General features: G+C 38.3%; 1 protein-coding gene across 1 annotated transcript in view; it reads right to left on the reverse strand.

The window, feature by feature from the left end:
• LOC135059260 (baculoviral IAP repeat-containing protein 1-like) overlaps positions 1 to 12,174 on the reverse strand; it is a 160,592-nt gene that overhangs the window by 87,503 nt on the left and 60,915 nt on the right. The window contains exons 3-6 of the mRNA XM_063963893.1: positions 11,912 to 12,011; positions 9,574 to 9,655; positions 5,451 to 5,502; positions 1,988 to 2,107 (exon numbers count right to left, since the gene is read on the reverse strand). Coding sequence (XP_063819963.1) covers positions 1,988 to 2,107; positions 5,451 to 5,502; positions 9,574 to 9,655; positions 11,912 to 12,011 — 354 coding nt within the window. The remainder of the gene's footprint in view (positions 1 to 1,987; positions 2,108 to 5,450; positions 5,503 to 9,573; positions 9,656 to 11,911; positions 12,012 to 12,174) is intronic.

Genomic DNA, 12,174 nt, shown 5'->3' on the forward strand with positions numbered 1-12,174 from the left:
ATGCAGGGTATCTTTCCCGGGTATACCTTACATATTACACCTGCGGCTCCAGCCACCATCTTGGTAGGATTCCTTATGTTATCCACTCTTGTTCAATTTTTAAGTGTCATGTTTTAAAAAAGTGTTTGTTTAAATTAAAACTTTAGCTTGTTTTTACTACACTTGATACATGCCTTATTTTTAATTAAGTTTTGGCTATATCACAGTATCTCATGTGGATGTAAGCTGACTAGCGCCAAATAGGAGTGGTCTCCCTTTCTTGTACGCATCAGTGTCCTTTTCACAGCCTTCAGCGCTTGCATTCGCATGCATGCCAGGGCCAAAAAGCAGCCCCAGTCTATTCCTGACACTGAATGCGGAGTGCCACTGTTAATCTTCTGACTGCTGGCATTCTAAGCACCGAGAACCCTACCCAACCCATACAGGGGGTTATTCTACTGTTTATAGCAATGTTTTCTATTGCATAATGTGCTATGTATATCGTACAAAATATTGTAGCCCTGAACCGATCTTTCAATTAATTTTTAAGAAGCAAAGTTATAAATATGATGAAATCCTATAAAGGTCACTTCTAATATTCACTAATTATGTACCCAGATCAGTCATCACACTTTAGTACTCACGTGTAACAGCTAACTCAACAAATATCACATTTCCAAACGGACTCACTAAATTTCTTACAAACCATTCAGTTTTAATGCAGAACAATGCAATGTCTTAACACGTATATGATTGCTTTTATAAAACGTTCATGTTAAACAGCGGCATACTGTCCTAGTGTCCAGAGTGTTACTAACAAATGTAGATCCAAAGAAAAAGGACGGTTTCATTAGAGATGATATATTTAGTGCAGACGCAACATTGAAGACATTCCATATATCCTGTAGGGGATACGTTCAATTTGCCAGCTGTCAGGATCCCGGCCTTCAGGATACCGACACCAGAATCCCGACAGCCGACAATGCCGCCAGCCAGAATCTCAGCAAAACAGCACTATTCCCAGTCATGGGTGTCCACGACACCCATAGAGTGGGAATAGATCCAGTGGTGAGCGCATCCTGTCCGCCGGTAAATCATACTGAATCCTCCTTTAGAGGTGCACAGGAAAATCTGCAGTGTTCGGCTACCATATTCAGCAGGGATGTTCTCAACTGCAGTTTGTGACAATACAGGAAAATCTAGTGTTGTGCTGCCAAATTAAGCTGTGAGGCGCCCTGGGCCAGTACTCCAGTACCTGGCAACAACAAGCAGGAAGATGCACCCTACTATGTAGCATGGGGCCAGCCAACCCCACAAGGTGGACAGGAATGCCACCCGGGCAGTGACTGTGACTCCCCTCAGTCATGCACCCTGGAAGGCTGCACCGATCACACCACTCGTTAGCGCCGTAGAGCTGTTATATCAGCTTTATAAATGTTTCAGAACTATTGACTAGATTTTTAAATTGGGCCCATTATACTTGTTGGAGAAGCTGTGTGTTTATACTGTGCTACTAGATTTGGTATGAAAAGTAAATAGGGGTTACTTTATAAATTCTATAGAATAAGAGGATTTTGATCTGAATGTGACCTATCATATTTAATTTTAGTTTTTTTACATATAATATAATATAATTATATGAATCCATTACATCACAGTTGCCACCTTAATGGGACTCTCATCTGAGAGATCATAGAGGGGAGATCCCAGCAGCAATGCTGGGGAGGGGGGGAGCCATAGTGACTCCCCACACACATCCCTCTATACTTCACTGCAAATGCGTCTTGTCACCTGAGAGCCAGGACATTTTGGAAGAGTAGGACATGTACTGTACATCATAAAAAGCAATCATACACAGTGTCCATAGGCATATTAGACACAGGTCTGCAGGGCCCACAGCTGGGGGGGGTAAGCCACCAGAGGCTCATATAAAATTAGAAACATAAAAAGAAGCAAACAGGCAACATTGTGTTAATTAGTGAAAGTTAATGATCAAACAAGCAATAACCTGTGTAGAAAAGTCCTGCCCTGGCAAGTGCAGCAGGCTGTACGTTGGCATCTGGAGGCCATCTCTTAAATGACTCTAAACGGATGTTCTCATCCTCAAAGATGTTCCAGCTGGTCATGCCTTATAAACACAAACAAACATCATATATGGATAAAGGAATACGTTATGCTGTTCTGCTACATCATATTACTGTTTTGTAATAAATAGGCAAAAGTCTGTTAATAGCTTTCTTAGCATAATACACTAATGCAGAAAATATTTGCAAATTGATCTTTAAAAAAGATTGCGAAAGAATTCGGGGGGAAAAATGCATTAAAAAGTGTGGCCAGAATGCACAAATCTGTAGCCTGTTCTAGGACATTATAAAGATATTCAATCACATCTAATAGTGTAAGAGCTTCTATGGCCACTAACACTGGCTTCTACAATCTGTCATGGTCAGTGGTGTTATTTGATGTAACAAGCCAAGACAGTCCATCCCATTAAAGCACGTTGTATAATTTCTGTGTGTGCTTAGTAATTAGTTGAGCCTTTTTAAATGGAGAAAAGTAGTAACTGCTGCTTGGTATCATCATGTGCACCACACTGAACATGGGCCAGAGAAAGCAAAATAGAGAGTTATCTGAGGAAATACAAATGAAAATTACAGACTTGCATGTTAAAGGTAAAGGAAATAAGACCATGCCCAAGCAGCTTAATGTTCACGTGACTATAGTTACAAATAATATTAAAAAGTATAAAGTCCACGGGACTGTAGCCAACCCTTTCTGGACACTGCCGTAAGAGGAAAATTCATCCCTGATTAAACAGAAGAATAGTGAGAATGGTTAAAAAAAAAAAGAGCCAAGATAAACTTCCAAAGAGATACAAGCTGAATTCCAAGGTCAAGGTATGTCAGTGTCTGATCACACTATCACCACACTTTTTGAGTGACAGTGGGCCTCATGGAATAAGATGGAGGAATCCACTTTTGAAAAATAACATAAAAAATCTACACTGGAATTCTTTAAGATGACTATTGACACAATGTTTCTGGGATAATGCAAATGAGTCAAAACTGGAGCATTTTGACATGTCACAATAGTTCTGTCTTTGCACATGGAAAGAATGAGGCTTTGAAAGATAAGAACACCATACCTTCTGTGAAAGCTTGGTTATATTTTGGGGCTGCTTTGCTGCATCTTGAAATATCAAGACTATAAAGGCATTTTGGAATAAAACATACTGTCCAGAGTCAGAAAGCTCTAACTCAATAACAGGTCATGGATCCTTCAACAGGATAATGACCGAAAACACACAGCCAAAAGAATGGATAAGAACAGAACATTTGACTGTTCTAAAGAGGCCTTCTATGAGCCTTGATGTGAATATTATCAAACATCTATGGAAAGAGCTGAAACATGCAGTCTGGAGAAGGCAGCCATCAAGCCTGAGAGAGCTGGAACAGTTTGCTATGGAAGAGTGGGTTAAACTAATTGAGAGCAACAGAAAATGCTTGCTTGCAGAGATTGCCTCCAAAGATTGTGCAACAAAATATTAGGTTAGGTTCCCATCACTTTTGCCCATGCCATTTTTATTTGTTTAATTATTTCAAATATTCTGGTAATTTAAAAATCTAATGTAAAGTCTGATTTCTATTGAATATGGAATAAACAATGCTGGATTCCTTTTGACACTTTCCAGTTACTTCAGTGAAAAACATATTGTTGTTTTTTTTTCATGGAAGGGTACCAACAAATTTGGTTATGCATCTACACTATCTAGAAATTCGGTACTTGATTAACATGTATTTCTGAATATATGTACACATGGGGCACACTCATTTGTTCATACTATAGAGGTATGCTAAGTGTAGAGACTAAGGAGTAAATTTACTAAGATGGGAGTTCTATTTAAGATGGGATGTTGCCCATAGTGACCAACCAGATTTCAGGTATTATCTTCTAGAAGGTACTAGATAAATGAGAAGTATGATCTGCTTGACTGCTATGGGCACCATCCCATATTAAATAGAATTCCCTTTCTTAGTAAATGTATACCTAAGATGGTCTCTGTTTTGTATATTAGTCAATTGGATGCTTTCTGTATTGTAAATAGGTCACTAGATTTCTCTTTGTATTGAATGGTCAGTCACTGGGATGCTCTCTGTATTGTATGGTGGTCACTAGAGTGGTCTCTGTATTGTATGATAGTAGCTGAGATACTCTCTCTATTGTATGCTAGTCTACAGAATCATCTCTGTAATGTACTGTAGTCTTTGGAATGTTTTCTGTATTGTATATAGATGTCTGAAATTATCTATGTATTGTATGTTGATCTTGGCAATGGCCTCTGTACATGCATATCAGTCTCTGGAATGTTGTCTGAATTGTATATCAGTCTCTGCTATTCTCCCTGTATAATGTATTATAGGATGGTCCCTAAAATGCCTGCCGTTATTGTGATGGTGGGTGTTTTATAGACCCTGCTATGAGCTGTGACTCTGTGACTAATTCTACACTGTTAATTCTGTCTCTTATTGAATTGAGGGGTAAATGTATTAAGCAGTGATGAGAGGAGAAGTGAGCCAGTGGAGAAGTTGCCCATGGCAACCAATCAGCATTGAAGTAACATTTATAATTTGCATACTATAAAATGATACAGAGCAGCTGATTGGTTGTTATGGGCAGCTCCTCCACTGACTCACTTCTTCTCTCTTATCACTGCTTCATACATTTACCCCTCAGTCTGTCAGGCTTTTGTGTGTTGCCCCAGTTTTCGGTTAAAATTTACATACTACAGCTCCTTGTAAATTACTCTGCAGTAACTTTATTAAGGGTACTTTGCCAACACAGCATTTTGCAGAATATATTTATTTTTTGTTAACTTTATTTCTTTAAGTGCATTTGACATGTAGAAACAAGACAATGAGGAATTTGATGTCAGTGTAGTCATTAAAGTAATCATTTTTAAAACAGAAATACTAGAGGTAAAGTGAAAATTTCACGTGAAGTAATACATAAGTTAAGAAATAGGAAGTTCTACAATGTTGACATAGCTAACATTTCATAATATCTTATTCAAATTACGGTAGTTAATATGGCTGTTTATAAAATAGCATGTTTGCTACTTTTCCCCTTGGTCTTCAAAGTTAAAACCCTAAATCAGAAGCCAACATAAAGGATTCTACAGTGTTCAACTGCCTTTTACCAACATAACAAAAACTTGTCTTTTGTTCTCGCAGAACATATATATTTGAACAGATTTTTTATAATGGGTGTGTGCGTTTGTGTGTGGGGCGCCTAAATAAATTTGTTTTATACCGATAATACATGGTAAAGGTCGAGGGTTGCTAGTGGGAAGGCGGCGACTGAGTACAGAGGGGGCAGTACCGCAGCAATGGGCAAAAAATCTGATAACAGGCCTGCATCTACTACAGTACAATACCTACTTCATTTTGTGTAAAATTAATATAAGCCCTTACGTGGTTCAGTAGGAAGAATCTTAACACCAACAACAGGAAAGAAATGTTTTCCCTAGAATATAAGGTAGATGTTAATCACAATATTTTTGTATCCATTGAAACATAATACAGTAGAATTTTAAAAAGTGGAAAAAAATATATGGAATTGTAAAAAGTGGAAAAAAAATATATGAGCCATATTTGTAGTAATATGGATGACTAAACTATTAATTGAATACATTTTTAAAATACAGTGTCTTTTCGATACAAATTGAAATAATTGATTTAAGGGAGTAGACAACACTTTTAAATGAGTAAAACACATTTCTAAGAGTAAAATACACATGTATAACAGTAAAACACATTTATAAGAGTAAAACATACTTATAGGAGTAAAACACATTTATAGGAGTAAAACACACGAGAGTAAAACACATTTATAAAAGTAAAACATACTTATAGGAGTAAAACACATTTATAGGAGTAAAACATATGAGAGTAAAACACATTTATAAGAGTAAAACATACTTATAGGAGTAAAACACATTTATAAGAGTAAAACATACTTATAGGATTAAAACACATTTATAGGAGTAAAACATACTTACAGGAGTAAAACAGATTTATAGGAGTAAACAGGCGTAAAACATATTATAAAGAGTAAAACATACTTACTGGAATAAAACACAGTGTCGGACTGGGTCATGGAGGGCCCACCGGGGGAATGCAGAGGTAAAGGCCCATGCTTAGTGGTATGGCCAGCTGCCACAGAGGCTTGGCTAACATGGTATGGGCCCCATGATAAATATATATAGTAAATACTGCTAGTGCATGCATGATAATGTACCAGATTAATAACTGCAATGCACTGTAGATAATATGTATAATGTACAATTCAAGTGCACAGCCGGGACCTGATCCATAGAAGAGTTGGTGGGCCCCCAGGCAGTGGGGCCCACCGGTGGTTTCCCCTGTACCCCTGTGGGCCAGTCCAACCCTGAAAACACATTTATAGGAGTAAAACATACTTACAGGAGTAAAACACATTTATAGGAGTAAAACATTTAAAGGAGTAAAACATACTTACAGAAGTAAAACACATTTATAGGAGTAAAATACATTTATAAGAGTAAAATACACATGTATAACAGTAAAATATACTTACAGGAGTAAACACATTCACATGAGTAAAACATACTTATTGGAGTAAAACACATAGGCGTAAGACACATTTATAGGAGTAAACACATTTATAGGCATAAAACACATTTGTAGGAGTAAAACACACTTACAGGAGTAAAACACATTTGTAGGAGTAAAACATACTTAGAGGAGTAAAACACAAAGCCCTCAATAATAATAATCATAATATGAATGACTAAACTATTAATAGAATACATTTTTAAAATACAGTGTCTAATCGTTCCAAATTGAAATAATTGAGTTAAAGGAGTAGACAACACTTTTAAAGGAGTAAAACACATTTCTAAGAGTAAAATGCACATGTATAACAGTAAAACACATTTAAAGGAGTAAATCATACGAGAGTAAAACACATTTAAAGGAGTAAAACACATTTATAGGATTAAAACATACTTACAGGAGTAAAACACAAAGCCCTCAATAAAATTTCCAGACAAAAACTTCATGGAAGAATAAGTACAAGGATGTAAGACCTGCTTATCACCCTGCCTTTGATAATGAAGTGGCACCAACTACAGGATCTAAATGTGACTACAAAAGAGCAGTTTTTTTTCAGGTTTAAGTGGTCATTGTAAGCAATGAAATGTATAAATGTAATAAAAACACTAGAAAACTAAACGTAAATATGAACAGTTTGGAAGATGGAAAGCTAAGCTTGAAAAGCGATCATATGACACCATCATAAATGGAATGAGCATAGACCTTATCAGGATTTGTAACATTTTGAAAAGTAAATGCTGCAAGTAGTTGTTTATGGGGCATAGTTATAGAAAAAATCTTTGAGGGATAGCCCCTGAAAACACACATTTTTGGTACTACCAGCTATTATTAAGCATCTCCTGATATATCCAGTATCTGCTGTGGTCCTCCATTTCTAAATCCTAAATAGAAAAGCTGACTGTACTGTTCTGATACAAATATCTAATGCAGTCTTCTTTAACTAAGGGCTCCTATTTGTAACCAGTTACGTTAATGTTAAAAGTTTATGTGACCCTTGTCCCACTTTGATAGTATAAGTCTACATATGTTTGTGTGTTGTAGGATGTGAAGAGAACATTTTGCCTGTACCCTTTGATTCTGTTCAGACTGACATGAACAGATGAGTTGTTTTTGGGCTATACCATGGTGGCCTTGAGAACAGATAAATAAATGATTTAAAATTTTATTATTTAATTATAACTATAAATGGAGCAATACTGCCCTCTACCACTGAATAAAGTAGTGCATAAGGTTATGAATGTTATATAGTTTGCATGCATTTTTGGGGAGACACCACCCCTAATCTCAAGGGGGATAAAAGGTTGTGATATGCAACACAACTTGACCTTTGTGACTGGAACCAATATGAATGTATGTGTTCAGTGGCCACATACTTCAATATGGGTGCCTGACTAGGACAGAAAGGGGCCTCCCAAAGTACATTGAAGTCTAAACATTAGTTAAGTATATATTTATAACCTTTATCTGGTTTTATATATATATATATATATATATATATATACTTGCAGTACTATATATATATATATATATATATATAATAAAAGGATGTATGCGGAGCTCAATGGGGGTCATTCTGAGTTGATCCTAGCTGTGCTAAATTTAGCACAGCTACGATCAGGCACTCAGACATGTGGGTGGACTCTCAGCACAGGGCTAGTCCGTCCCAGATGTCAGTGCTGCCCCCCCATCCCCCCCACAGAAGTGCAAAATTATGTCTAAGACAGTCACCCAATGCGTTTTGTCTATACAGACTTCCTCAGGGGTGTTTTCTAAGCATAAGAGAGATGTCTTAGCTGCAAATGTTAGTGAAGGAAGGTTCCCATAAAACCAATTAATATTAAAACCTAAAAGTGGTATCCAAAGGATCAGGTAGGTGAAAAACTCCAGAGTTCTAATTGACAGAAAGTTCTTGATTATATTGCAAACTGGGGCTTCTGATCCCAATGCTGTACTGGCTCATTCAGAGTGGGTGCACACGCTGTCTTAGGATCTCCCCACTCTGTTTGGGGTGGACAGCAAGTCCCACTGAGACCATCTTACCCATGAATGTCAAGACAAATGAACATCAGTCCCTCATCTGGTTAATCTTTACTTTGAAGGACAACTCTTGGAAAAGATCTTATAAGAATTAACTGTGGACATTGAGCGCTCCCCATACAACCTTTTACTTTGATAATTTTACCGGTTCTCCACTGGCAAGGGGACCTGTTTGGGGACGGGCTCCTGATTCCTCCAAGGACTATCATATCTGAGGTGATTTATTTGGATACTAGCGCAACTTGGTTATTTTCTGTTGTGTATATATATATATATATATATATATATATATATATCTGTTATTAATTGTTAATTGTCGAAAATGCACTGGTGTCCTGTAGTGTATTCAATGGTAGCTAATGTAGATAATCTGATGCTGCAGCACCACCAAGAGAACACTCAGTTCTTCCTTTTTAGCTACTAATTGCTTCATTTGTGCCACTTATTGGATACTTTCATATAGATTGCATTTGATAGAAGTCGTCTCTGTGCTAATTTTATGAATCATTGCATCTGTTGAAAGTACATCTTGGATGTGGATACATGCCTTTTTTTTGAGACAGTTGTTATATTAAAAGTACTACACTATATGATTTTCTCTCTGCTTTGGGTATAGGAGGGAAGGGGCAGACAGACAAGTGTGACAAAGTTGTCCCTGGATTTAGTGTACTGAGAGACTCAACTTATTTGCATTACAGACTGAGCATGAACAGTTTAAATTGCATATACTGTTTTTGGTTCCTTGGATGTTTCATTATTTGTGTCACTCAGTAGCTTGTGTTTTTGGCCTCTGACGATAACATTCCAATTAAGCTATGGCATGTCTAACAATGAAGAAGGGTATGTACACATTCTTGTAGTTTTTTTATCTAAGACCCCAGGCACCAACATAATGAGAACTCACCGCAAATCCATCAAATCCACTGTAGGATGAAATATATGCTTTGATTTCATCTGGAGTTTTCTTATGTTTGAGAAAATCACACCTAAGACAGAAAATATACTGATTAGGAATAAACTATTACAAAATATCTTTATGCCATGCAGGGTCGGATTGGCCACAGGGCTCACCAGGAAGATTCCTGGTAGGCCGGCGTGTCTGCAGAGCCTGTTTTGTGTGTTGTGATCTGGCTCCACACCCTACATGACAGGCAGCCCACTGTACCCAGTACACCGCATTGTCTCCATTCATTCTGTTATTCCATGTCTGCAGTACAGCAACTCTGCCTTCCAGTGATGCTGCCATGTCTACATGGTATGTTAAACTCTTGTGCTGCCCATGTCGGGCCACTTCTACAAAACTTAACAGGACACTTTTAGTTCCCAATCCGCCCCTGGTCTGCAGCAAAAGACACAAGGAAGGCCGCAATTTCGTACAGTCAGGCCCTATGAGGAGGGATCCCACCCCCTCAACAGATCCCACCCCTTTATCCATACATTTCTCAGGCTGGTTTTCTATACCAAGCCGCCCCTGATGTTGTGTCACTTTTCTGCAATGTTTTAATCACATTGATGTATGTGAACATGAAGCCAAAGTACAAATTATTCTGTATCTCCCTCTTCTTATAAAATTGTTCTCTAGCTGCCTCTCACCCCTTTATAGTGAACTTGAAGCACAACATCAGACCTGCAGCCTTCTGGTAAAAAATAAATAAAAATCTACCCTCCTGAAAAAACAACAATTAGACAACATTATCAGCTGAATGTAATAGCCTCCGACCACTGGCGTATTTATAGTGGGTGCAGTGTGCGTGTGCTTCACTAGATTACCTTCTTAACCTTCCTCCTCATCCTTCCCTAGCTTCACCACAGGGTTGCTAGGAGAATCAGGACCCTTAAACTTTCTAGAAAGGGCATCTGCACTGAGGGGCTGTTTCCCTGGACAATGGTGCACCTCAAATTTTAATTGCTGTAAGGCCAGAAACCAGTGAGTCACACGAGCATTCACCTCCTTGTTTGTGTGCATCCACTTTAAGGGTGCATGGTCTATGATTAGCCCGAATTCTCACCCTAACAAATAGTATCTGAGTGATTCCACTGCCCATTTAATTGCCAAGCACTCCTGCTCCACAGTTGAGTACTTATGTTCTCTGGGCAGCAATTTCCGGATAAGGTAGAGGATAGGTTTGTCTTCCCCCTTTACCTCTTAGGAAAAGACTGCCCCTAACCCTGTCCCAGAGGCATCAGTAATGCAACACAAACTGTTTTCTGAAATCAGGGGCTTGCAATACAGGCTCTGCACATAAAGCTTGTCTTAAATCATGCCAAGCAGTCTTTGTGGGCCTAGACCACATTATCTTGTCTGGGGAATGTTTCCTCAGACATTTAGTTAAGGATGCTGCCCTGTTGGCAAAATCGCATATGACCCTACAATAATAACTCACCAGGCCAAGGAATGTCCTACATTTTGGCTTGGGCCATATGAGAACTGCTTCCACTTTGCTGGGTTGAGGTTTAACTTGCCCTGGAAGTTTAACTTGCCATACTTTGTCTCCACCATTCCGATGGCACACTTCTCCAGGTATACTGTGAACCCCTGTGCCTATAGAGACTGTAACACTGCCTTCACCTTTGAAAGGTGTGACTTCCAGTCAGGGCTAAAAATGACAATGTTGTCTAAATACGCTGCTGTGTATTCCCTGTACGGCCGGAGAAGTTTATTAACTGAAGCATCATCTGTAGGGAGGATTAAGACCAGAATCCAATAAAATAGGAGCATTCTGAGAATGGCCACAGCACTTGACCCTTAAGTATTAGCATATCTGGGAAGGTCTGCTGCTGTTGACCGGGAGATGGTGGTCTAAGATCTGTGCCTAAGACTTTTTGCTCCCTTCGTACACCTCAAAGTACCTGAATACAGGGATGACAATAATAGAGTAGGATTTCCCATCTTTTAACTTTGTCAGGCACCTCATATTTTGTACAAGTGACTTTGCATTCTTGCTTCCAAGCCACAGTTTAAAAGAAATGAAGCTCCTACAAAGGGCTGCAGTATTCACGACTAGTACTAAATCTCTCTGGGTAGTGGTCAAGTATTTTTACATTAAATAAAATATTACCTTGGCTGAAGTTATCCTTTAAGGTACATATTTTATAAAACTTTAACAAATTAATGTGTGTGTGTGTGTGTGTGTGTGTGTGTGTGTGTGTGTGTGTGTGTGTGTGTGTGTACTATATAATAAGGACAAAAAGTGTCCAGGGCAAATTTCACTTGTAATTATGGTAGATGTTCTGCTACTCACTCAGGAAACCATTTGGCATGTTCCTTCCATGGGTCATCATGTTCCTGCCAGTGTCCTAGGCAGCCAGCACAGGAGAAACATTGCACAGTGTCTCTTCTACCTATTTCAGATGGAAATATATAATAAAAGTGATTTTATACAGTGTTAAGTAAAAGTCCTGGTCTGGTTAAAAAATCATCTATGCTCACATTTAAATACTGGAGAAATACATGTTGTTGTTGTTGTTGTTGTTGTTGTTGTTGTTGTTGTTGTTGTTGTTGTTG

This window comes from Pseudophryne corroboree, chromosome 1 (genome assembly GCF_028390025.1).
Source record: "Pseudophryne corroboree isolate aPseCor3 chromosome 1, aPseCor3.hap2, whole genome shotgun sequence".
Taxonomy (NCBI): domain Eukaryota; kingdom Metazoa; phylum Chordata; class Amphibia; order Anura; family Myobatrachidae; genus Pseudophryne; species Pseudophryne corroboree.